Source organism: Centroberyx gerrardi, chromosome 8, assembly GCF_048128805.1.
Source record: "Centroberyx gerrardi isolate f3 chromosome 8, fCenGer3.hap1.cur.20231027, whole genome shotgun sequence".
NCBI classification, from domain to species: domain Eukaryota; kingdom Metazoa; phylum Chordata; class Actinopteri; order Beryciformes; family Berycidae; genus Centroberyx; species Centroberyx gerrardi.
The window spans coordinates 9600759-9627133 of NC_136004.1; the positions used below are offsets into that span (position 1 = coordinate 9600759).

Genomic DNA, 26375 nt, shown 5'->3' on the forward strand with positions numbered 1-26375 from the left:
TGGCTTCCTCATTCAAACTACTTCATCATTATTTACCTACACTATACTATCATTATTATTGATGTTATTAAGGGAAAATGGTAATTAATAAACAAGCAATGACACAGTTTAAGTTGGTTTTGATCAAAATTTTATTTGTAAAAGTCAAACTGATAATTATGCATTATGCCCTTGCATCTTTGTTGAAACCCTACTGTGTTATGTGTGAATGGTAAAGGAATACCAATCTGTCTCCAGAGTTAAAAAACTTGAACTGGCAAAAGGTTACCACCATATTCCCCATATTCCCAATGAACAAACCTGTTTTTTTTCTAGTGTTAACAATTGTCCATCTAAAATATATTGGCCTACAATGCAAATGCTTTAGAGATGCCCCCTCTGCAGCTCATTTAACTGCTGAATAAAATATGGCATTGTAAATTGAAAAATACATTTCATTACAAAAAGAAATTGTTATTTTACATGACATATCTACACTTGAGCATTAAATTAAAATAGAACATCAGCAAAATGTGAGGTGTGTAATACAAGCAACTAAAAAAACTATTGCATACAGGTAAGTGATATAGACCACTTAAAAATGTGTTATCCTTTCAAACCTTATTGCTTTTTATGTTAACTAACCGGTACATGCATTCTGCAGCAGAGGCTTTTAGTGGAATGATGTACACAAACACATTTTATATAATACTTATGTGTTTATGCATGTCAGAAAATCCCTCCGAGTTAATTTACCATTGTGACAAAAGTTACAAAACAGACTCGCAAACCTCCGGCTCCCAGGAGCTCATTGTCCATTAAACACCGAAATGGACTGTGGTCAAAAAAAAAAGAAAAAAAAAAGATTGTCCATCATGTTCTGAAAAAAAGAAGGCCTCAAAATCCCAGCAGGTCTCCCCTAATTCCCAAATGAATGAGCCAAATTCTCAAAATAGAAATGCTACAGATATCCCAAAAAGCTTCATCCAATAACTAAGTCCCTCTTGGCTGTAACAACGGAGAGGAGAGTGTGCGTGGTCACAGGTAGCGGTCGTGAAGCATCCCAAAATGACATTGATATGATTTGCTTTGGAAATTCTAGCAAAAAAAAAAAAAACATGACCCAACACACTACAAGGACTTGGCTCCAACTGGATATTTGAGCAATACCAGAAGGTCAGCACAATTAGGTGATTTGCCAGCATTCACACACTTTCCAAGATGTCAAAGGAATTACATGTACATATACATACATAATACAGATTTGCATTTGGCAAAAAGACAGCTTTTAGACAGATTAGCTTTTAAGAAGGCAGGAATGTGTCATACAGTGAGGAATGTCCAGTGTTCTCCCTTCTGTTGCCAAAGTAACATGAGTTACCGCTGCTGTAAAGAGGCTGGAAGTGCCTGGCACAGAGAGCAGTGGGGTTTAAGCCACATCAATTCAATTGACTCTGAAAATGGACAGTCCCACATGCCACATGCCACAGCATTTTGACCATTTGTGCACAGAACTTGCAAGGCACGCATAATCACAACAGATGTCATGTTTTATACTGTTCTGTAAATAAATAATGCTTGTTGAAAAAAAGAGAGGATAGAGAACTGACCAGGAAACAATGCAATATTAGACAGCACAGCACTTAAAGTTAGACTTAGGGTTAAGTTAGAGTTAGGGTTAATTACTTTTCAGGAAGCAGACTTTTCCATTCAAATGTAAGAATATAAAAATGACAATACAATGTTTCCATATTGGAAAAAGATTAGCACGACCTCAAGAGATTACCTCCCAAATTGACTGAATCCTTAATGAAATGGATCCCAACCCTGCTGTAAGTGGCTCTTCAAACAGAGAATGTAACAGGAACAGCTGGGAGGCTGCAAGGCTGCCCTCTAGTGACTGATAAGGGCTTTTCAAACCTCATGAAACCAGACGACTTGGGAACTTGCACAGTATTTGAATACAAAAAGAATCATGAGTCACAAAGGTTGTATCAGGCGTTTACATTCACTGCTACACAATATTATTTGATTGAATTCAACAGTGTTGAATTTGAGTGGAAATGTATAGAAAAATAACCTGTGGCACCTCATTGTTTAAGTCCCCCTTAAACCTCTAAACCAAACTCTTAAGACATCCGAAAAAGGAATGACTTGACTCCCAATAAATCAGTAACGTGTCTCCCATGCAAATTGAATACCAAGACTTATGGTCTGAATAATGAATGAAGCGGAGGTTAACATCAGCATCAGATGGAGAAATGGTGTAGGCGTCAAAAGCAGTTTCACACTTAGCGATGGTGCTTTAGTGTATACCAAAAGTGTCCTAGGCAAAAATGGTGTCTGAGACGGCATGCCGAATATAAAACACAGTCCGACAGGAGAGACCGTGGCATGGTTGGCTGGTCGTTGCTGTGAGCTATGCTGGTGCATCGCCGCTGTCGGCCCCTAGAGGGAGCTACAGGTACGTATCCTGCTCCGTGCTGCTGAGGCTCTGTGTGGATCGCTGCAGGGGAGACTCTTTGGCGAGAGAAAGGTCTTTAGGGGGCGGCTGCTGCTGCTGCTGGTGGGGCGAGTCTGTCGCAGTCTGTGGCGGGGGCGGGGGCGTCTCGCTGCGGACCGGAGGCGGGGCTGGTGGCTCCATGGGCGGAGGCTGGAGGTGACTGGGAAGAGGCTGGAGGTGACTGGGAAGAGGCTGAGGGTCGCTGGGAAGAGGCTGAGGGTCGCTGGGAAGAAGCTGGGGGTCGCTGGGAAGAAGCTGGGGGTCACTGGGAAGAAGCTGGGGGTCACTGGGAAGAGGTTGGGGGTCACTGGGAAGAAGCTGGGGATCACTGGGAAGAAGCTGGGGATCACTGGGATGAGACTGAGGGTCACTGGGAAGAGGCTGAGCGTCGCTGGGAAGAGGCTGAGAGTCGCTGGGAGGAGGCTGAGGCTCACCGGGAAGAGGGTAAGGATTGGGGATCTCGTCAATGGGCGGGGACTTCTTGACACTCTTCTTCTTCTTGCTCTTCTTCTCCTCCTTGTTCTTCTTCAGCTGCGGCGTGGGCTGCGGCGGGGGCTGGGGCACCTCGACCACGATGGTGGGGTTCTGCTGCAGGTCCTGGCGCCTGGGCGGCTCGGCCAACATGATGAAGCGGGCGCCGTGCATCCTGGGAGGGGATTTGAAGTTCAGCTCGCCGCGGTTCTTCTTCCAGCGCTTCAGCTGGGTGTGATGCTCCCTCTCCACCTCTCGCGCCGTCACCTGCACCTCCAGGATCTGCCACAGGAAGAGAGGTCAGCACTAGTTAGGACGGAAACATGGCTTTCAGAGGAAATGCAAAATGAACCGTCCTCACTGGAAAATCAATTCCTTCCATGTCTGGTCATTGTGTTCCTAATCTCAACGTTGTCAGTAAATGCCAAAGGGCCTGGGGCAAGTGTGGATGCATGGTCACCCACAGTAAAGATGGCCATACCAATGAGAGAGGCTATTGTCAGCCTGGACAGACACTCACACAAAGCTTGGCACAGGAACCAGACATCGGTCAGCCGGCACTCTAGTCAATTTGTCTCTGTATCACTTTAATTCACGCTCTGAGACTCTCTTCTGTTCCCTCTGCTGCACTTCTGAACAGCCATTGTTCTCTGTAAACTCCATGAGTGACACAAGGCTCCATTACATCATTAAATATGAAACCAACAGAGGCCTAAGTGCTTCCCCTACAGGCTAGTTCTGGTTAAGTCAGTGCCAAATAATCCTGTTCTACATGGAGTGTGGCTTTTACAAGGATGTGACTAATGGGTGGGGGGCAATGTAACGATCTGGCATCATCACCTGTCAAGATTTATCATCACAGGGAGACTGTGGACATTCTGATATATTAAAGTACCTTAAAATCCACGCAATTTTCATTCATAAGTTTTGCTAGGGCTGTTTTCATTCACTGCTTCCAGCCAACTTTTCACCCAAGTCACTGCATATCTTTCCTAGTCACTGGGAAGCTTAAAAGTATGTGGTTCAACATGTTGCTTAAGAACAACAAAAGGGACCGACCTATGCTGCATTCAAGTGCCGTCAGATATATCCTAAGTGGTAAAGTGAAGATTTTCTATGATGCCTGAGTTGCTGAGATGTGACAGTATGGTAGCCTTGTCAAACAATTGATGGTAAACGTAATGCATTCTTCTTATTATTACCTCCGCCAAGGAGGTTATGTTTTCGGTGACGTTTGTTTGTTTGTTTGTTTGTTTGTCTGTCTGTTTGTCTGTTAGCAGGATTACGGAAAAACTACTGGCCCGATTTTCATGAAACTTCGTGGAAGGGTGTAGCATGGGCCAAGGAAGAACCCATTAAATTTTGGAGCGGATCCGGATCCGACTCACGAACAAGCAATAATAGCATGAACCTTGGCGGAGGTCTGCGCTCTCCGAGTGCCCTTCTAGTTATTGTATGTTATTGTTTGCCATTCTATATAAATAATTAGTATTGTTGTACATTTCTAATTTCACTCTTTGTTCAACTTTTAGTTGTTGAATGTGTGACTTTTAGTCACACATTCAATTCAATTTTGTTATTTCCAGACAAAAGCATTTTAATGTGTGACCAATCGTAACTATGACTTCCATCTTTGGAAGTAAGAGCTTAAAAGGAGCACTTGAAGGCAGCATCAGAATAGTTCAGTCATTTGAGAGAAGCAGTCCATCTGAAAAGATGGAAATGCTAGCAAGAGGTAATGGATACTGTAATGGTTAACCTAGAAATGGTGTTTACTATCAAAACAGTTGAAACAGACCACTTCAATAGATTGCTCATAATGACAAATCCTTGTTATGAAATTACCTGCTGCAAAAAATCTTCTAAAACCGTTATGCAAGAAAATAGCAGGCTAACTTAAAGATGTGCAATGTTTTTCCACAATGAGGGATTTAAGATCAAGTCTTACTTCAAAGATCTATGAGTCTCACTATTCCTTTTATTCGTGACTGGAAGCTGTGCAGTGCTTGTTACCTTTTGAAACCAAATTCATTAAAATAGGTCTGAAAACCTACTTTAAGAGATCTTGATGGCCACTGTCAAGTTGTACTCTTTTGTTTATCTTGTTGCCATATATGTTATTGAAAAAGCTGCAAATGAAGTACTTTATGGGGTTATAGTTGCTGCCCCTCTTACATCTCGGACAAGATAGCCCTCCTGCATGTATCGAGGCTCTATGGCCCTGAGAAGCTCCATGGTCTCATACTGGCCCTGACAGGCCTTCAGCTTCTCGCGGGTCCCCAGCATACACTTTAGCAGCACCAAACCCACACGGAAGATTATCTTCACTCCTGCGGGAGGGAGAAGAGCCAGGACAGTGAGCTTGAATGTGTGGGGGTCATGAAAGGAAAGCTACAATGATGAGCTACTGCTCATCTACATCTGGTAGCACCACAACAATAGTGTTACCGTCACAGAGGAACATGTCCCAGACGCGCAGCACAGAGGCCCAGGGCAGCGTTCTGGAGAAGGCACACATGAACCATTCAGTCATGTAGAGGATGGGGTCGATCTTGTGCTTCTCCAGGTGGCGGTAGGCCAGTGGGGAGACGCGCCGCAGCAGGGCGAACAGGATCTCTCCATCCAGCTGTATAGCCTCCTGAAAGGGACAGAGGGAGGAAAACATTAACACTGAAAACAAAAAGCCATGTTAGAGCATATTGTCAGGGCTGAAACCTAAACCACTGCTCTCCAATGGAAGTTCATTCATTTAAAATGAGAGAATCCATTACCACTACTTTGTATTGTTGCTCGTGTAACAGTTTCATGCAATAGTTTCATCTAGCCTATGGATAACTTATCAACCAGATTTTGTATTATCTTGTTTTCCTGTTTTTTCCCCCTATGATGCTTTCATGATGAAAATATTTTATCAGTAAATCTAACTTTCAAATAAAATGAATGATGTAACACTGCAAAGCAATGGTGTTGTTGGCTGGATAGTGGCCAATATGCAGAATTGATTTAAGGTGACTTGTGCAGCTGGGATAAATACCCCGATGTTAAATTGCGGTTTGTCAAGAACAACAACACATTTATCGAATAGTCTAAGCACACCTATCATCAGTAGGTTTCAACCACAGAATCCCTGCCTACAACCGTGCACTCTGCAGCAACATGCATTACAGTTTAGCTGCAGTTCTGGTGTTAGGGGGTGAAAGCCAGGCAGGAGAGTAAATCTCTTAACTGCATAGACAAATTAAGTAATATTCTATTCTGTACTTCCAACACCAGGTGATGTCATCCTGTATGCTTGCAGTACAGTGTGTGTTTCAGTCTCACCAGTCCAGGACTGTAGTATCCAGGAAGATACTTCTCACAGATTTGGACCAGCCCCCAGAAGGCATCCTGTGGAAACAAATACAGATGATGTCAGTAAACTAAGTGGAACCATTCGTTTGACAGGACATTTCTCTGTGTTGACATGGAAGTCAGGAACATGTAATGCCGGAAATTTGGACATTGATAATCAAAATGAGGAAATGAGACCTAGGGAAAAAAAGAGCAAAACTGTGGACATCCATTTCACGATGAGGCACTTTTTGTGCGGTAAAATGTTGTACAGCTTGTCCTGCAAGTCCTGCACACTGATCTTTCCAGGGCCTTCAGGTCTCAACGTCACAACTTGAGCATATGTTGACAATCAAGAGTCACTTTAATGGCCAATGATGATAAACGTCCAGGAATTTGTCTTTGCAGTACTGCCGTAGAGACACGATAACTTAGTCGAAAGTCGACACGGTATCACAGGACCCGCCGTCAAACTGTGTGGTAATAGCACATGTGCTCAAAGCATACTGTGCACACTGTGTCTATTGAGGGAAGCAGTGGGGTTCATGTGGTTGTTGTGTCGGAGCAAAGCCCTACCTCAGCAGGCATGTGCATGAGCAACACAGCAGCGATGGGGGCCTGGGCCTGGCAGTATCCCTCCTCTGGTCTGTACAGAGTGTAGGCCTTGAGAACACGGAACAGATCCTGCTGCCTGTGCGGTCAACACACACACACAAAAAACACACACACACACAGTCGAAACGAGATGTCAAACAGGACTTTGTCATCAATTCCAGTGTGTAATAATGTCGTGTCCAGTCAGACCCAAAACGCACCCATGTCCTCCCCGCGACACAAACATCTCATGGAAAGGAAACTGTCGATGGAGGTCCTTCTCAATCACATCCAGCCATTTGGGGTCCCCTGCCTGGCTGTCCAGCTCCTGCCAAAACACACGGACAACACCGTGAGAGCCCTTTAACACACAGAAGCAGCATTGGAGAAAACTCGCTTTCAAATCAACCAATTCAGAAAGTGGATTTTCTCCAAGATTCCTCATCTTGAATAAAATAATTGAGAAGCTGTTCATTTCCCATTTGGAATTGACTGAATTGAAAGTGAATTGACCCTAATGCTGTACAGAACACATGAGGCTTCTCAACCAAGGATGTAACACTGGTGCTGCACCACCTTGTGAATTTACACCGCCACTGCTTAAACTTTCCAATCATATAGAAGTGACTACAATTTTCTTCGGAGGACCCTGTCAACAGTGTCAATAACTTTTTCAGATGAAATGTAAAGACCAAAATACAGCAGAAAAACAGCTGCGAGGAGGAAGTGAAAGTGGCAGCTGCCTGACCTGAAACTTCCCTTGGTTCTGCTCTCTCTTCACCTTCCCCCCTGACAGGTAGAGCCATGCACGGCCTCGGAGGGCAGGAGGGATCCCCTTCTGGCACCGCAGCCTCACCTGAGCCACAGAGAGACACCAAGAACTCACCAAACAAAGCAGTGGACAAAGGGAACATGAGTGACGACGGCTTGTCACAAGCCAATGGTCTTCTGAGAAATGGATAGGAATGCATTATGCAGGCTAGTATGTACAGTGGTGTAGTGGTAAAAGTATTGGACCAGTCACATGAAATTGGTTACTTTTGCTGAATACTTGTGAAATGCAATTATCTGTTCAAAAGACTGTGGGGCAAACAGCTCACTGTCAGCCACTGATTGTGATATTTTATTTGATTACTTACATGTTGTACACAAATCGAGGGCTTGGAGCCAAGTAAGTGCGTTATAGTAGATTTTACAGGAGAGCCAAAACAAATTTTGATCAAACTTGGATCAGCTGCTGTTACCACATACTGAGCACAATATTTTAACTTTACTATAAAAACAATACTGCTACAGTTTAAGTTGAATTATATTTGTTAACTTTTTTAAAAATGGCAAAAGAGTGAAATACGCCTTTTTGGCAGAAACATTGTCCCAATACAGCCATGCAGAATATGGGCGTATGTAAGTAAACAATTGTAAAACACATTCATTTTAATACAAATCTATCAATTACACTTCAATCAACACTGAAATATAAAACAAGATCAGAATGAATATCTTTATCTTGAAGTAATGCTCAATAACTTTCACCAAGGCCTTGCGTAGGCTACATGGAACAGTGTAGGCTACATGGAACATATCAAATTGACTGATACATTTTTTCTGTTAAAAACTTTTAATAAACCTTTTTAATAAACCTCTATAGACATAAGAAACTACTTTTGATTCTAAACTACTACTTTTTTTTTCTTTTGCTAGTATAATACATTTTTGAATGTGTCCCAGGACACATCACTTATTGATGTGTCCTGGGACACATTCACAGACCTGTAAAACTCCTCATAACACTGAGGGATAACTTCAGCTACCAGCAGTCTTACTACCAGAGCTCATCTTGACCAGTTCACACTCCTAACATTATAAAATAACATTTTGAATCTATAGGCCTAAGTATTTCATGGGAATATTAACATATTTACATTCATCTAATATTGACCTAGAATATTAATTAGGATATGAATAGAATACTAAAAATGATGTGATCATGCTGCCATGCTAGCATTACTTACGTCAGCATACATTTTGAGTTGACCTAAGTGCTGTTAGAATCCTCTACCCACAATGCTTGTTCAGTGTCAAAAGTGGGGTTTTGCTTGGTGTCAAAAGGGCGTAAGTGCAGTTACGCCCTTTTGGCAGCAAACAAAACCCCACTTTTACTGTTACGGCTTTCATTTTTTGTTTAATTAACACTTATGGGTCATGATTTCAGTTGTGTCCTTTTGGCACTGAAAAGATCTCACTGAGACCTTTCAATTGATATATAATACTCATATTCGCCCAAAATCGCACTTACGCCCCTTTTGGCTCCAAGCCCTCGAAATACGCTACAGAAATAGCAGGGTCAGACCTAAAAATTGTAGCTGATCATAAAGTACTAATAAATGAAAATTAATTTTACATGACTATGGCCAATATTTGGTCACAGATCTGTTACATGCAATGCCTGGGAAGTCTGTGACCAATCAGCATTCCTGGACTGTTAAATCTAACTTTGAGATACTTGCCTTGTACTGCACATCACAATGACATTTCAGCTATAGGTCTTTACCACAGTGCTTGGAAGAGAAATCATCTACGCCTCAGGTTATACAACATCCCTTCTTGACAACAAATAAAACTTTTAGCCTGGAGGATCCCCACTGCTGAGGTGCATTCTCTATGACTGGAGCTGTAGTGGTTAAGAGGGAAATCGTTTGGGCCAAGGACCTGGACACTGCGTGAATCATTCATGTACATTCAAGCTCAAGTAATCATTTGTGAAATTCCAGTGAAATCTTTTGTTTCTCAAGAGGCTCAATGTCTGCTTGCCATTTCTGGACACTTTTGTTTGTTTTTCTGATACGATGCTGGCACTCTTCCCCAAGGAGAGAACAGCGCCCGCTGTACAGTCATGTACCAGCAGAGCAGAGCGAGGGAACAGAAACCCTGACCTTCACTGCCTGACCTTTGGGTGTAATAGCACAGCAGGCAGAGGAAAGTCGCTTGCTACTCAGTTCACCGTTTCTTCACATCATGTACTTTCCAAACAGAAGAGCGGTGGTGTAAATATGACACCCATAAGCTACACCCATGATATCAATTCTTTAGCCTATGTCTTCCAGTACCTTTATTATAGAGTGGGGTCATGTGATGTCAGTGCAGCCCCACCCAAAGTCTCAGACTGACAATTTGTCACGTGGTGCATGGCGTGACTTGGTGAAGGGACGGGTCGTGTCCTGCCCTGCTGCTGACTCATGGAAATGAGGTGAAGTTGCAGCTCAGTGCTGAACGGCTGACAGCATTTCACACGGGAAGAACCAGCTAGACAAGTGAAGCTGCAAACAATGTGTCCACAGAGGCCTACTCCTTGTGCAATCAAATATTGAAGCCTTGAGCACTACCATTTGCCTGTCTGTTATTTGTTAGGTTTTACAAAAAACACTGAAAACACAGAGACAAAACTAGTGCAACCAAGATACCAGTTACTCAGTTACCTTTGGGCAGATGATTTCAGACTGTGCAAAATCAGGAACCTTTTAGAAATGTAAAACTTCAACTTTTATCCTCATGGCTACAACTTACAAGACATAAAAACAAGCCAATTGGCTTTTTGTGTCAGTGAGTTAACACTTTGTGCAGACCTTGTTGTGTCTCTTGACCATCCACTTGTCCCAGTGGCTGAGCATGTCCAGCCATTTCACCTCCCTTTGCCTCAGCACCTCTGGAGGCACATCCTGAGCCCTGCAGAGACAAGAGAGATGAGAGGGGAGAGACAAGTTAGCTAATGTGTCATCAAAATTAAACCAGACAAGACTAAACAACATCTAGACCTATTCTTGGAGAGAGAGAGCGGGGGCCAAAATAATTATTATCTAATAAGATCATCTGATACCAACCTGTCATTTGGATAAAAGTTATGAAAGAAGGCTGTTTGAAACAGTCTCTTGTATACAGGGTGGATATAACAAAGGACAGGAAAAGATAGAGAATGGCCTTTTTTTAACTTTATGCATTTGCAATGAGATCCGAGTGTATCACCACTGAGCTGTAGTCACATCTTCTGCTTAAAATTAAATTGTGCAATGGGTTGTTCTCAATCTCAAAAACAACAGAGATAGTAGATTACTAGACTTGTTTGGAGGAGGATATAAAGATACAAACTCAGACTGAGCCAATTCAAAAGCTGTGCATATTTAACCTCAAAGAGCTGTAGTCAGGGTGGGCCTGTCGCACAATGTAATTTAAGTTTGGAACACTTAAATCCATCCAAGAAAAAAAAGAGCCTGAACATCAAAGATTCTCAAACAGAAAAAGAAAATATAGGCAAGTCTAACCTACATTACGACTGAGGCCTGATGCTTAACTAAGCCATGTAATTATCTGATCAGCACAAGCCTGTAATTGTAGGGTATGAAAGGTCTTCAAAGAGAGGTTTTTAAACTTGGGACAGCCCTCTTTCTTTAAAAAGAGGTAGTCTATATTATGGATCTGTACAATATGCTGAGACTCCGGCTTCAGCTTCGAAGAACTTATGCAGTGATGAGTTACTTTCAATTACTGCCAAACAGCGTAAATTAAACCCTGGGTTTGTGACTACCTATAAAACTGTGAGCCAGAAGAGGCCCTCTAGTAACGGGGCACCAGAGCTGTGGCCCAAGGCCTGCCAAAACTCCAGAAAACAGGAAGCTCCCAGCCAGCCAGTGCTTGGCACAACTTTCACTCATTCCTTCCACTATTTCAGTGCTATAATGTAGGCTTGAGGCCCCGGAAAAAAAAAAGGAAGAAAGGGGTGCCTTCTTCTTCACAAACTTACTGTATGTTGCCTCAAAGGCTATGAATGAATAAATTTATGTGAATGGGTACATAATGAACAAGACAATGTAACTTGTGTTTCTCAGCCTAGACACATTTTGTCCAATTTGAAAAGGAATTTGTAATAATGTTTACATGACAGGAGGGACAGCTCAGAAGGCATCAATAAAGGAAACACAATGTAACATGTTGATTTGAGTGCACTGCAATGGGCAACATGGGTCTATGGGAATTTAAAAACAGGCCCAATAGGTCTAGTTGGCTCATCCCCATGCCTGCATATACAGTAGGTTGGATAAAATGACAGGTAGATAAGGAAGCAAATCACATTTAACAAACACCTGCAGACATTTGCGCAACTGTACAAATCAAACACAACCAGGTTACAGAAAGCATAAACCTGTATGAAAAGTGTTTCATGTATTTACTAGCCCCGTTGCCACCTGGCATGTTGCTTCAGGACAGACGGGGAATACAGAGGAAAGAACAAAGATAAACAGGTTATCTATCGATCTTCACACCCTGATCCTCTCCAGCATTTTTAAATACTGTTTATATGTGTCATATTGAGCAAGGCCAAACACTGGGCATAAACAAACCGCAATGTGCCACGCAGCTGGTTGGCATAACTGGAGAAGAAACTCCGCTGACAGGCAGCCAGACGACTGCCTAGCGAGTTAATGTTAGCTCCTAAAACTCAGCCAGCAATCAAATACTATCATAACTACGTTAAACTCTGTATTTACACTCAACTTTAGCTAACGTGGGTCATAATCTTGCTACCTACTTGTAGCTGACAGATTGGCATGACCATACATGAACTCAGTGGCAATCAATCACGACACTGCAGAGTTGCTACAAACTTACGATTCATGTGAATACTGTTGAGCCCCGCCAATAAATCCATATTTATCGGTTTGTCTGTCGCTGGTGAAGCCGTTGATTTCGGAGTCGGATCCCAAAGAGCTCTCATCGTCAATATGACTGCTGCTAATAGTCCTGATACTCCTTGTGTCGGCTGACTGACGGCCGTTCTCTATTTTGGCCATGGTAGCTAGCTAGTTAGCTGGCTAGCTTAGCTAACATCAGCGAGCTTGTTGACAGCTAGAAGTCAAAACTGTTTCTCTGGCAACATTGTCGGATCAAACAGCATTGATGCCATGATCTTTCGCCGTGAGTTAAGCTGCAAGTTAGTTAACTTGCTAACTAGCGTCAACTTGGCGACTGTTAGCTAACGTTACGCTAAAACTGTCAGGCCACACCAAACCAAGGAGGTAACTTAGGTCGGACATACAAGATTATTCGTTAGCTAGCTAACTCAAGTCAGAGTTAACATTACCGAACGCTAGGCAGCTAATGTAACGTTAGCTGGTCAATCCAAAACTACTACTACGCTGCCTGCAGCTAACGCCACATTACTAATCGCTTGCTGTTCACTATTACCTGGCTAGTTAACAAGCTAGCTTGACAATTCTTTGCTAACGACAGTTTACCTAGCTAACGCTAGCTTGGTTCGTTGTCATGTCATTCCGAGTCTGGACAGATTTCGCCTCGACCAGCACACCAGTCTGTCATCCTGGGGTTGGTCGGTTGGTTGGATGACTGTCTGTAGTTACGTTACCCCCTTGTGGCCGCTTTAGGAAATAAAACAATGTAATGCAAATTACTTCTACTGTATCCATGCCCAATTATCCTGTTAGGGGCCCACACATGTTCTGTGCCCCCTCCTGCATTGGCAGTGGTCACCCTTCCACTCTGTATCATCAGCTATCTACCCAGTCAAGTGCCCTACTCATAATAGGATACAGTTGGTTTAGAATACAAAAAAACGAGACCAGAATACTAAAAATTCTGCTCAATTTACAACTATAGAAGACAACCAAGAGATTAAGCAAAGGTATATGACAGGGCAAATTTACAATTAAATTACCAATTCATTGAGCATTACCTATATACTATTATAACTAGTCTATACTCCTACTAGTAATGGTGGGCTGGGGACCCAGGGCATGGGCCCTGCATTCAACCCTGCTGTGTCAGAGTTATTCACATTGCTAATTTCTAAGGTCACACATTATGATAAAGAAACAAAATGGTACAGAAACAGGTTATTGTGATGTTTATTATTCTTTATTTGATGGATAAACACTAGAGTTTTACATGTTTTTGAAAGTTATCAAATATTGCATGTCATCAAGAGTGCAGCAACAAAACAGTGTGAAGCCATGCCTGCCTGCCAGCCAGACTACAATTTATAAAGCATTCCGAACAATAGAATTGACAAAGAAAGTAATCATGTTTAAGATATTATCAAGACTTTTGAATGCAGAAGTTGTACACATACAAATGACAACTGTGCAAAGACTGAAACATAATTCTGAAAAATATACTCAAACTTAAAACGACCTAGGGGTGACTGACAAAACAGTCCCATCATGTGAAATCTTACTGCTGAGAATTTTTTCTTCTTGTTGCATGGCTCACTTCTTTCTTCCACCTCTCTCTTTCAATGCCAAGTGAATGACTGAACCATTGCTCATGTTGTAATAAGCCAGGGAGTTGGAATCTTTGATGAAAATGCCCTAGAAATGAAGAAAAGGTATATTATATTAATCAAACATGCTCATTTTCATCAAAGCAGATAAAACACTCCATATTCCAAAAAAGGTTAAAAAAAAAAAAAGTTTACCTCATACTGTAGCTTCTGTTTCCCTGCTGGCATGCCTGTGGCTTCATGGATTTTGACTTTAATAACAGACACCTGTGGAGAAATTGCATTTGCACATCCATAAGTGGTAGGTACACAAGCCTTCATTCAATATAGTACATTCACAAGAAGAGTGGAGCAATAAGCCAAACTTTGCATACCTGATCTGTAAGTGGGACAGTGAAATTGAGCACTTGTCCACTCAGCTTCCATTCGGTCTTGTCCTGCATGTTGGGGACCTGCACTTTGACTGCCACAGGACCCTAGAGAGTAAAAACATTTCATAGCTTAAGTAAAAACACAGAGCAACCTAGAGCAACAGGACGGGATGAACCTTGGAAATGAGCCAATGATATTTCAATGCTCTGACAAACCTTGTTTCTACGAAGGAACTCCTCCTCTGGCATGAGGTTGTCCTCTGTCTTCATCTTCTTGTTGACCGGCTCATCCTCATGAGGTGGGGGAGGGTGGGAAGGTGGTGCAGGAGCAGAGCTTGGGGGTTGTGGTACTGGAGGAGCAGGAACAAATGCTGGGAGAAGAGAGCGGGTTAATGGCATTTTACATCTCTTGAATATAGAAGATGTATTCTGTTAAAGCTTGGGCAAAAGACAGCCAAGAATTTAAGTTACCTACTATCCTTTAAAAATCGTTTTCATTTGATTTAATTATGTGCTTTCAAATGAACGACATCTCATTCTCTTGTCTTCAATTATTCACATTTCTTGAATAGGATATCCAATAGTTGTTTGGAAACATTCTTACCAGCTGGAACCACCATGGGAGGTGGTCTGGGGGCCATGATGTGGGGTGCTGATGGCGGCATGGGCACCACATTGATGCGGGGAGCATGAAGCATGGGAGGCATGGGTGTCAGAACTTGTCCAGGGGCAAGGCGCACCACAGGAGCCATGGGTGGCCGCGGGATCACAGGTACAGCAGACAGGAGAGTGGTGCGCACTGGAGGTGGCATCTGTTTACAGAGCACATGGGTTATGAGATATACATGTACAGAGAATTTTTTCTTAAAAATGATGAACGGCTTTCTCAAAGTTAGTAACTTACAGAAGGAGGCGGACGAGGCACCGTTGTGATGGGAAGATTGGGTTTAGGCAGAATGGGTGAGGAGGAGGGCATGGGAGGCTGGTGATGAATTTCACTTGGCTTGCTTGGGCCAATCTTCTCCTTAGTATCATCCTCTCCCACCAGCCCTTTGGCCTTGTGGATGGCCTCAATCTGCTCCTGCAGGGTGATGTTGGCCTGTGCTGCCTGCTGGGTACGTGCCATGCTTCCTGAGTGGCCATCCCAGGTAACCTGGGGAGAGATGGGGAACACAAATATTACACAAAAACACAATGTTAATGAAACCAAATGAAGTCACGTGTAACTTCTGAAGATCAAAATAGCATTCACTCATTTTCTGTTCATCTCAGGGATTCTTTTAACCAAAAATTATAATTATAATAATCTCTGAACTCACCTTCTCCTCTGGCTTCTGGATTTCTTCTTCTCCGATCTTCTTACCAATGGCTGTCTCCTCCACACCGAAGATATCAGTACGCCTCTCAGCCAGTTGTTTCAGGCTGCTCTCGATATCCAGACCAGGGGCATAAACTTCATCCTCGATCTGCCTCTCTCTGATGCTGCGGTCCCTTTGCTCCAGCCAGCGCGGGTCCAGCAGACCGATACGCATGTGCTCCTGCATCTTACTGGCTGGGATCTTCTCACCAGTAATTGGTGAGATGAGGTACTCATCCGGAGCTGCGGCTGATGGCTGAGGCTTGGAAGCTGAGGGAAAACGCAGTCATCAAGCATACATGTTTCAGGAACAAGAGGTTAACATGCATTGTACATGGTACAATTAGCTAGTAGTGAGTTACACTTAGCATGCCTTTGTTTTACCTTTGGGGTCGTAGTCTTTGCGAATAATAACTTGGTCTGGAGTGGGGGGCAGTGGGGGTGGCATAGGGTTGTCTGGCGGCAGTGGAGCCTTCATACCGTCATCATCATCATCAGATCCCTGGGGAATGCAAGAAGGCAAGAATGATTTGTTATTACCATACACCAGTGTTGTAGTACTGGAGTCCCAATTTTGATGACTCGTGACTCGACTCGGACTTGAATATTAATAACTCGGCACCTTCGACAGGCTACATATCTTTTCAGTGGTACCCTAAATTTGTACCTGATCATCTAGTTGATTAACAATATAGGCCGACATGTAGACATAGGCTATGAAAATTTGTCTTACAACAGAACTACTGATAGGATGATGATGATGATATTAAAATGCATTCAATGGCTGATAACAGACACACTAGATTGCTTTTAAGTGTCCACTTACCTCATCCATGTCTTGCACCTGTGTGTCCTGATCAGGCTGTGAGGGACGGCCATCGTCGCGATCGTCCCGCTCGTCATCATCATCCTCACTTTCGACCTCCATCTCCACCTCCTCGCTCTCTCCGAACTTCTCGTAGCGCTCTTGGATCAGGATGCGAGCGCCGAGCTCCTCTGGTGTGGTAGGTGGGGGGAAGTGGCCTGTGGAAACAACAATCCCAAAAGAGATTTTTTACAGATTTTTTACAGACAAGCTTTTATTTTTATTTTTTTACCCATTCTATTCTCATATTTTTATTGTCAGTTTTATTTTCCTATAAGCCTGTTTTTACTTCTTGCCTGGTATTTTTATTGTTTACTATATGAATGTTTATCACCATGGTCTGTAGAGTTCTTTGTAAATTGCTGCACAACTAAAAATTCGAATTATTGTTGTTATGCTATTGGAATTCACCTACCTTGCTCATTGGGTTGGAAATCCACCGTCTCAACAACTACAAAGTCATGCCAGTCGATTTGGGCATATGCCACTCTTTCTTTCTCTCTTTCCTCTTCCTCCTTCTTCCTTTCACGCTCCTGGAACTTTGCCCACTCAACACGGTACCTCACCTGGTGGTTGTGCAGTAAGATAGGTGATTAACATGGGCATTCTGCTGTTAATAAAAATAGTTTAATATGAGTAAGAGTCACAGTTTAGAGGGATTACCTGGTCCATCACCTCTCTTGGATTCTCAGCCTCTCGTTTCAGCTTCAGCAGCAGGCCTTTGGGGGGGATCAGAATCTACAGTTTGGCAAAAAAAGACCAAAACACAGATTAGCATCACAACACAAACAAAGAACGGCATTATATTATATGGCCGAATTTCTTCAGGTTACCTTAGTGTACTGCTCCACCAGCTTGGTGAAGTAGTTGAAAAGGCTGTGTTGTGGCCGCAGAAAGTCAAACTGGTAGTTCCTCTGTTCTTTCTGCATGAGCTGGGTGAGAAACTGGCGGCCATTGCGAGCAACAAACTGGGCAGTGAGCTTGACAACATCCAGATCGAATGCCGAGATTGATGGAGGATCGGCAATGAACTCAAACTCAGGAGGTGGTTCTTTGGGGACCACTGCCTCATGAATCACCTGTGACTGTACCTATTGACAGAGGGAAGAAGTAGCTGCTATGAACAAATGACACCAACTAATAACCAATTAGAAAACAAAAGTGTGCAATGAAATCCAATGTCATACTTTCTGAGGAAGCTGCTGGGACTGTTGCATGGCCTGCTGCTGCATAACCTTAGGCACGGCTGCAGATGGTTCCTGTGCCTTGCCCTCCTTGAATTCATTGACCTTGTGACGGTAGTAGGCATGGTAGGGGTCGTTGGGGTTGAGGAAATTAAACTTTGGATTGTTGATCTCATTCTGACGGATTCTTGCTTCAAACTCAGGCCCGTTCCTGTGAAATGACAAGGGAGTTAGTATTCTCATAGACATAAAAATCATAAAAATCAACACATTTAACACATGTGGACAAACCAACCTGGCCACAAAGCTGGCTGTCTTGTCAACAATGTTTCGGACCTCAGGAGGTGGATAAATGATACCAACAATGGGTTTAGTGGCAGGAGTTTCCTCTACTGGTTCATCGTTCTGTTGATAAAATTGACATTCATTAAAGATGCAGTTTGTAAGATTTCACCCATAGAAAAATCATCATATTTTAATATCAGTGCAAATTGAATGGGATCAAAAAAATAAAACTCATCATCAGCACAAACCATTGCTTGGATTCACTGCTTAGAAGTGAAGTAACTACTTGTGTGTTTAACTTTGCCGTTTAGACAGCTGATTTAGGGTAGCAAGCACCAATGTTTAGACCAGTGGTTCTCAACCTTTTTCATATCAAGGACCCCTAATTTAGTCCACATTAGGGCCACGGACCCCCATTTGATGAGATTGTGTCTCTTGGACCCAAATCTGAGAATATTTTTATTGTCAGATATGATTTTGTCCAGAAATCCATGACTATCTGTACTGTAGGTAGAGAGATAACAGTGAAACTATGATCAAAATAGTCATTCTAAAATGACAAAATAATGAAGTTTAACAATTCATCAATTTGCTGGGGACCCCCTGGAATGCCCTCAAGGACCCCTGGTGGTCCCCGGACCCCACGTTGAGAACCACTGGTTTAGACAACATGCCTACAGAAGAATCAACTGGAGGCAGCTCTTTTAAAATTAACATGTTTAATCCAAAAATGTTAAAGTATATCTAGTGGCTCTCCCACAATCAAGGCTGTGGTTTCATGCACGTTACTTTTCTACTCATTTCAGTTAAGCTAGCACACTTGCTTCAAAGTTAACATACATATTTGAAAAGCTTTTCCTTTTAGATTACATGAATGTACACCTAGCTTGTTTTGAACTTGTGCATTTTTTTCTCAGTAATGTTACCCCCGAGGCAAGTGGAGGCAAACTAGCTACAGCAGACAAAAGTTGGACGGGGGCAATGGCCATAAAGATCTAGTAAGGCAAGTAGCTAATATGCTAACGTTAATCTATGACCTCGCCGGGCTGTTGGCCCTTACCAAATCATTAGCTTAATTTTAGAAGCTCCTCCATGATCCAAATCCAAATAAGGGGGATTTTATGATGTAACGTTAGTTAGTGGTTTTCCTACTACACTAGTAACAGTTAGTATGTTAGCTACATTGCTAACGCTAGCTAACTTGCAACGTTCACCTACCTTGTTATTGGACTCCGGCTGCACAATTTGAACAGGCCCAGGCGGCATGGCTGTGTCTTTGTGGCTAGCCTGAAATTACCTACAAACACAAACAGTAGTAAGACTCGTTGTACTCCAAGTGGACACTTAATAATAATGTGGTATGAACACAATTTATGGCAGATAAATGCCTACATTTATTCAAATTGAAGACTTACTGCGTCGTGCTTTCGTTGACCCGCTTTAATGGAGACGTATTACTTCCGGAAACAACTCGCTAAGCATTATGGGACTTGCAGTCCTTTCTGGCCGTCGCTATGGAGATGTGGTGTCAACAAGTCATCCAGAAAGCTAACCCTACATCAATTCGCTTCCACTGCTGTGGGTCCAGTAAGAAAACAGATAACCGAGCTTGTCGGAAATGAGTAAGTTCTTAGGTCGCCAGGATTGTGTTGAAAGTCTCCGAAAAGATCTCGTCGACCTTCAAGGAGCCGTTCTGGACGTGTTCTCCAGAACCGGACCAGTCCGCTTCCCCTCCTGGAAATTCCCGGACAAGCTTTCCTGTAATCTAGACTTGGTGTCGCTGCTGGAACAGTATGACTTTGTGGATGGGGAGGATGAATTCAATCAGCATTCCCACATTATCTTACTGGAGCTGGTGATTGACAGGTAATATATAACGTTACATCAAATATCAAAGAAATCATCTTACAAAACTATAATGTTACTTTTCTTCCCCCCACTCTCTGAACAAGACTACTGCTTCTTATGCAAAGTTTCAATGCTTATACTGAGCGGCTGAGGAGTGGGCACAGGAGAGAGCACAGCCAGCAGAAAGGATGTGTGTCAATTGGTCTTGTGGTCAGACACTACTGGAGTAATTTAGTTCAACTTGGCAACCTAAAGGTAGGTGTAATACTTCCCATTATGAAAATAACAAAGATTGACAAATAAAACATCAACATTTAGTTTAGTGCTCATTCTTGATTGTCATGTTCTCTTTCTTCTCTCAGGAGACCTTCAAAGACGTCCAAAAAGCGCCAAAAACAAAGAAATTTGACTGTGATGAAACAGCAACAGTGTCATCTGCCTCCCCCCTCATGAGCTCAAGGAGTGACCTGTGCAGACATTGCCCATCTGCCTTGTCTTCAACCAGCTCCTTTAAGTTTGTGCCACAGAATCATGCCAATTTTGTACCAACCAGTCCCACCTGCAGTGTCCCGTGTTGCCCTACAGCTGTCTCCACAGATACCCGTAATGTGAGTTGCCAGACGGTGGAATTGTCCCTCGTCCCCTGCGATGCCTGTGATCAAGTGCAGTCCATCTTGAGACAGACAGGAGATGCTGTGGTAGAACTGTGTCGGAGCGAGGGCCTGCCCTCTTCTCTGCAGCGCCTCCAAGTAGCTGTGGAGGATGCTCTGGAGCTGGGCCACCTGACAGCAGGCGACGTCGCCCAGTGGGCCAGGGAGCAGCGCAGGGACATGGGCCGGCTGGGGAAGCATCTACAAGAGGTGCGTGGGACGGTGCGGCCTCTTAGAGACAGACTAGCGGCAGCAGAAGCAGAGCGGGAGGGATGCAGGTCTCGGATGGAAAGAGCGCAGGAGGAGCTGAAGCGAGAAATGGCAAAGCACCAAGCTGGCATTCTCCAGCTGGAGCAGGCACTGCAGGAGGCGCAGAGGTCCGTAAAAGAAACAGAGCGAAGGCTACAAGAGGAACAGCAGCAACTCAAGAGAGGTACAGCGACCTCACAAGTTTATATGAAGGGAACTTACTTATTGAGATGACTGTTACTGTATATTCTATAATACTTTTGTCACAGGAACTTTGTCCTTGGAGGAGAGCAACTCCAGACTAAAGGAAGAACTGGCTGTACAACATGAAACATTACATGCACTCGGTAAGGAGATCTAGCTGTGGTTTACCTTCTGTAAGACATGCAGTTATAATACTCGTATTTTGTAGAGTTGTATTAAATTCATATCCTTATCCACGCTATACATGTGAAAATTCATGTATATACTGTATGGCGGAATGTTGTATCTTATGGTAGAGTGTGAGAAGAACGAGCTGCAGGAGAAAGTGAAGACCCTGCAGATAGAGGAAGAAGCCCGGCATAAACTAGAGGAAAGGAGCCAGCAGTTAGGGAGTCAAATCTCCGAAACACAACTCCTTCTTGACAAAGAGAGCGCCAAGTACCACAGCGCTTGTCGTCAGCAAGAGGTCAGTGTTATGACTAAGTTTCAGATTATTTGTTGTGTTCAGTAGTTGAAGGTCTTGACAGTCAGAGCCATGAACAGCTGCATGGTCATCTTGAAGAGTCTTTAAAGGGATCTACAGGAGCATCATTATTTCACTCATTTTTCATCCAGTCAATGCAGGCCAAGCAGAAATCTTTGTTAGAGAGAGTGGACGCTCTTGACCAAGAGTGTGAGGAGCTACAGAGGCAGCTGGGAGAGAGAGAGGAGAGACAGAGCGACCTGCAGGATCAGCTGAAGCACATGTCAGAGGAGAAAGAACAACTGCTGGCACAGTCTGCCCAGCAGCAGGTATATTGGAGTGCTTTAGTGCCCAATAGCTTCACTGTTTTCATAATGACTGCCATATTGTACTTCATAGTTCATTCTCTGGTGCTTTCTTCCACCAGGCCCTGTGTTCCGAGCTCCAAAGGGAGAAGCGGAGACTAGAAACTCACGTAGGCGAGCTGAAGAACAGCGTGGCTCAGCTGAGGGAGGAGGTGCAAGATTTAAGCCGGAGGGAGAAGCTGCTGGTGGCTTTCCCAGAGCTCAGCCCCCTGGCTCAGGCCCAGAGTAGGGAATCTTTTTATCTTCGTCTTTCTATTTGATTTATATCTTAATATTCAACAGTATCATAATAACCCACTGATACTGCCTGAATTTATGTACACAAAACTCCAACACTCTGTTGTTTACAGTCTCTTCCAGAGAGCCAACTAGGCTGTGCTTTTGAATACACAGAATTGAATACACAAAATTTGCTGTGTAGAGTATAATATTCTCAGTTTTCTGAACATAGAAAAAGTGTGAAGTAGCACATGCAAAAAATGACTGGCTACAATACATGTGCCTCAGTAAATAAGTGCAATGTGAGTATTGTATCCAGTCATTTTTTCCCAGTTTTGGATGTGCTATGTTTACATATTGTCCTATGTATCTTTACAAGGTACAGGGAATGTGCTTTTGGATATGGAGCAGCAATTGCAGGCAAACTGCATCCGAATCAGGGTCCTGGAGCAGGAGAACGCCACGCTGCACAGCAGCCTCATGAGACTGAGGGAGAGAGCGCAACATAATGCCACCCAGGTAAGGCAGATGATTTTATTAGAATGTAGGTCCTCAGAAGGTGTAAAATTTGATGGATTCATTTGCACCACATATTAAAGAAATAGAAAAAACTCTGAAATAGTACACTCAGTCACTACATGTTGGTTATTGACAGATGAAAATTATATTAACACTTAACTGGCACATGTTTATCAACAGGAAAGCTCACCTGAGCAGACACGGAGCCTCTCTCTGCCCAGCACACCAGTAGAGAAACAACACAACCACATGCCACAAGTACAGAAGAGTCTATTGTAAGTCTACAGATTCATTCATTTGATTATTTGTTGATTAAAATGTCACAATCTAACATGAGCATGTAATAAGCACACAGTTTGGAACTGCAGTGAAAGGATACTGTGTTTCCTGTATTGCCTTATTTCCTCTTCGTACCACAGGAAGAGCAGCAGTGCAGCGCAGTTGGAATACGGTATGAGACGGAGGGGAGCAGATGGAGGAGAACATGGTCCTGAGTCAACTGGGTCAGGGGATCGTGTGTCCACTGCTGCTGCCACCCCCCCGTCCCTGTTAATGCACCATCACACCCTGCACCTCAACTCGGGCTCCAGGGCTGATGAGACCTATGCCAAAACACGCCACGCCTTCCTCCGGTCCCGCTCCAGAGGCTTGAACCAGAGGAAGAAGTGAAACCCTAACGGCAGAGTTGCATTTAAGTGGAAGACACTTTTGGATTTGGAGAGAGAAAGAACACAGCTATGCATGAGGATTTTTGCAACAACTAGCAGCTGCATGCATCTCATGTTTAATTTTTCTCCTCCTACATGCCATTCCCTCTGAATTCTACATTCCTAGGTCAGAATGCACTATTTTGTATTGCATTGCTTCCCATAGCATTCAGTTTATGCAGTTTTCACATTCTTTAATTCATCAATGGTATCCATGAGGGTGTAAGAGTCTTACAGAACCTGTGGAGCTGCTGGACGATGCACACAGTGGATTTCCTCTGTCACTACTACACTTCTCATCACATGAAGTTGTAATGTATGATATGTATGATAAACCTGATCTGGATTTGAGAATATCTAGAAGAGAGGGTTAGTACTAAAGTACATTAAAGTACAGAAGTACTTTAAATGGGGCATTCAATGACTCCTATTCCATATTAGGTTGCTGGATATATGATATGTAACCTCAAACATTATGTGAATAGGTCGTCTTCACTGCAGGTGAGTCACATGGCTCCAAGTGAATGGTGGGTCTGTACAACCTTGAATGTCACACAAACAATGCCACGGAGGCAGGCGTGTTGATTGCTTTCCAGAGCCGTCTGACGAGGGAGGGGAGTTTCCATGACAACGTAGCTGACAGGATTCACGCTCTGAATCTCTACAGACCTTTGTTTTAGTCCCACCAGATAACGTGTCAACGACTCTTCAGTTGTGCACCAAGATCAAGACCACACATAGTTCACTGTGATGCTTGTTATTCGCTGCTTTTGTATTTGCACATCATGAAGCATATTCTTCACTGGTAATTTGAGATAGCATGAGCTCAGCTGTGTCATCTGAACCTTTGTATCAGAGCAGTTCAAGTCAAATACATCTCTTATCTCTGTTCATGTACCTTTGTGTTGAAATAAATTTGACTGACGGCAAATTCAGTAAATACACCTTAATATCTGCAAACACCTAATTAACCGAGGCATTACTAATCTTTTCAGTATCAATACACTAATCTCCCTCCATTACTAAATGATTGAACACCTGATCTATCATTTCATCCATTTAAAGACAGCTTATGACCTGAGGGTTAATCCTTCAATTGAGTGAACTATACAGCTGTGTCATCGAGCATGTAATTGAAATTAGTCTTAAGCCCTTTCGCCCAGTGCCATAAATGCCAGCAAACGTTACATCAGTGCTACGCTTGACAAAGTGATTAATTTATATTGAGTATTAAATATGGCATTTAGTCATGGTAATCAAGTGCAGTTGGCTCACAACAGCTAATTACACACAGTGTGATTAGACATTAAATAGGACTGGATATGAGATGTGTCAAGGAAAAATGTGGTTGTATTAGTGAAGAGAGCATATTACCAAGCCTGTTTCTGTGTGTCTGTGACAATGTCCATGCATGTATTTGTCTTTGCATCTTTGTATTTGTCTATTTGAACAGCGGCAGCAGCAACACATTAACACCTTGTGCCAACACACTGACTAAAAGACACTGTGGGGAATGTGATATTTCAGAATTCAAGGAGGTGATTTTGGCAACACCACTTTGATTACTAATGTATTCCAAATTTAGTACAATATAAGTCTTTGAGGTGATACTTTAGGCAGACTACCTCACGACTTAAGTTCTTGTAAATGCTGCTTGAAAACATTTATTTTTCATTAATAACACAGTCTTTTTCACTTTATACAGACATACACTTGAACAGAAAGATTTGAGATTTTAATGTGCAAGTACAATACTATTCAGAAGTAAGAAAAGAATCGGATAACTTACAGAACTGTGCTTCCTGGCACAAAAAGACAGAGACAGTAATTTAAAGAGGTGAGAGAATGTTCAGCTTGCTAAAAGCACCACAGTGTCAATATCTGTCACTTGCCCCGGCATCAAAAACATAGCGGAGACACAAAATTACAGACACGTACAATAGTTTTCAAACAGTGTGCAAAGTTGTACAAAAATCTCATGAATCCGACCCATTCTTGTAATTACGCCGCAAATACCACCTACATTCTGTTCCAAGTTTGTACATTGATTCAATCTATTTTGTGATACAGTCCTGTATGATAGTTTTTATCAAACACTGAAATAAACACAAACTGAAAACCTCCAGACAAATCACTTAAGCTTTGGAAATCACTCTGCATTGAATAAGACATCTTTAAGGCCATCGGTTTCTTATGTGTCACATACAAACACACAGACTGAAATGAATAAATAAATATAATGTAAAGTATTCGGGTATTTCTTTCAAGTAAAAACACAAAGGTGAGCCGTAGAATTAGTGGTAAAGTTGGTAATAAAAAGCCTCACGCTCACTTATTCATACTGACGTTCACCAATTCAGGCCATGAGAGTGTTCTCTCTCCAACAGTGAGAGTAATCTGCACTCTGAGTGAGAGCGATCTCATGTGCGCATGTCTATAATCTAGGTCAAACTGCAGTCTGCTGGCAGGGACTACTGCAAATCTGTGGGATTACGGCCCCCCCAGTGGAATGAAGCACATCCCACTCTTAGCAAAACAACCGACCCCTCCACACCAGTATTCTACCCTGTGAAAACACCCAGTCAGTAGGCTTGTGCTTGACTTATATATCAAACAATCTAATTATCTCTCAGGTTATCGCAGGAAAATAGAGATCTGACAACAAAACAAGCGCTCAAAAATCCATGTGCTTTGATATCTAATCTCATACCGACAGGGAGACACGGGGAAAATGGCTGCTGTCTAAGAAGCGTGTGGGAAAAACCCTGCAGAAGTGCAAGATCTGTGACACAGAAGAGAACGGGGTCATGGGATGAGAGTTAGGGGATTAAGTGAGGGGCTGAAGTGCCTGATCACCCAATTAAAAGGTGAACCCAAATTACTGATGGAGATTATAGTGCCAAAGTACATGCAGGACCTTGTGC

General features: G+C 42.9%; 4 protein-coding genes across 4 annotated transcripts; 2 read left to right on the top strand and 2 right to left on the bottom strand.

The window, feature by feature from the left end:
• Positions 1 to 403: 403 nt before the first annotated feature.
• On the bottom strand, positions 404 to 13192 carry LOC139919686 (TBC1 domain family member 10A). The gene is made up of 9 exons (XM_071909484.2): positions 12539 to 13192; positions 10501 to 10600; positions 7626 to 7733; positions 7099 to 7205; positions 6860 to 6974; positions 6275 to 6340; positions 5402 to 5591; positions 5129 to 5283; positions 404 to 3235 (listed from the first exon to the last, which is right to left on the bottom strand). Exons 1-9 carry the CDS (start codon positions 12718 to 12720, stop codon positions 2438 to 2440), a joined length of 1821 nt encoding a protein of 606 aa, XP_071765585.2. The 5' UTR covers positions 12721 to 13192; the 3' UTR covers positions 404 to 2437.
• Positions 13193 to 13786: 594 nt separating this feature from the next.
• On the bottom strand, positions 13787 to 19706 carry sf3a1 (splicing factor 3a, subunit 1). The gene is made up of 16 exons (XM_071909483.2): positions 19643 to 19706; positions 19446 to 19524; positions 18238 to 18347; positions 17946 to 18153; positions 17592 to 17849; positions 17422 to 17496; positions 17174 to 17324; positions 16720 to 16916; positions 16278 to 16395; positions 15856 to 16163; positions 15441 to 15689; positions 15141 to 15348; positions 14753 to 14907; positions 14540 to 14641; positions 14361 to 14432; positions 13787 to 14253 (listed from the first exon to the last, which is right to left on the bottom strand). The coding sequence occupies exons 2-16, from the start codon at positions 19491 to 19493 to the stop codon at positions 14152 to 14154; spliced, it is 2361 nt and encodes a 786-aa protein (XP_071765584.1). The 5' UTR covers positions 19494 to 19524; positions 19643 to 19706; the 3' UTR covers positions 13787 to 14151.
• A 139-nt stretch (positions 19707 to 19845) lies between these two features.
• LOC139919713 (coiled-coil domain-containing protein 157-like) lies at positions 19846 to 20097 on the top strand. Its single transcript, XM_071909526.2, has one exon. The coding sequence runs from the start codon at positions 19846 to 19848 to the stop codon at positions 20095 to 20097; it is 252 nt and encodes an 83-aa protein (XP_071765627.1).
• Positions 20098 to 20416: 319 nt separating this feature from the next.
• Positions 20417 to 23413, top strand: LOC139919715 (coiled-coil domain-containing protein 157-like). The gene is made up of 7 exons (XM_071909529.2): positions 20417 to 21158; positions 21475 to 21644; positions 21794 to 21988; positions 22084 to 22231; positions 22605 to 22744; positions 22925 to 23019; positions 23164 to 23413. The coding sequence occupies exons 1-7, from the start codon at positions 20417 to 20419 to the stop codon at positions 23411 to 23413; spliced, it is 1740 nt and encodes a 579-aa protein (XP_071765630.2).
• The last annotated feature ends 2962 nt before the right edge of the window (positions 23414 to 26375 follow it).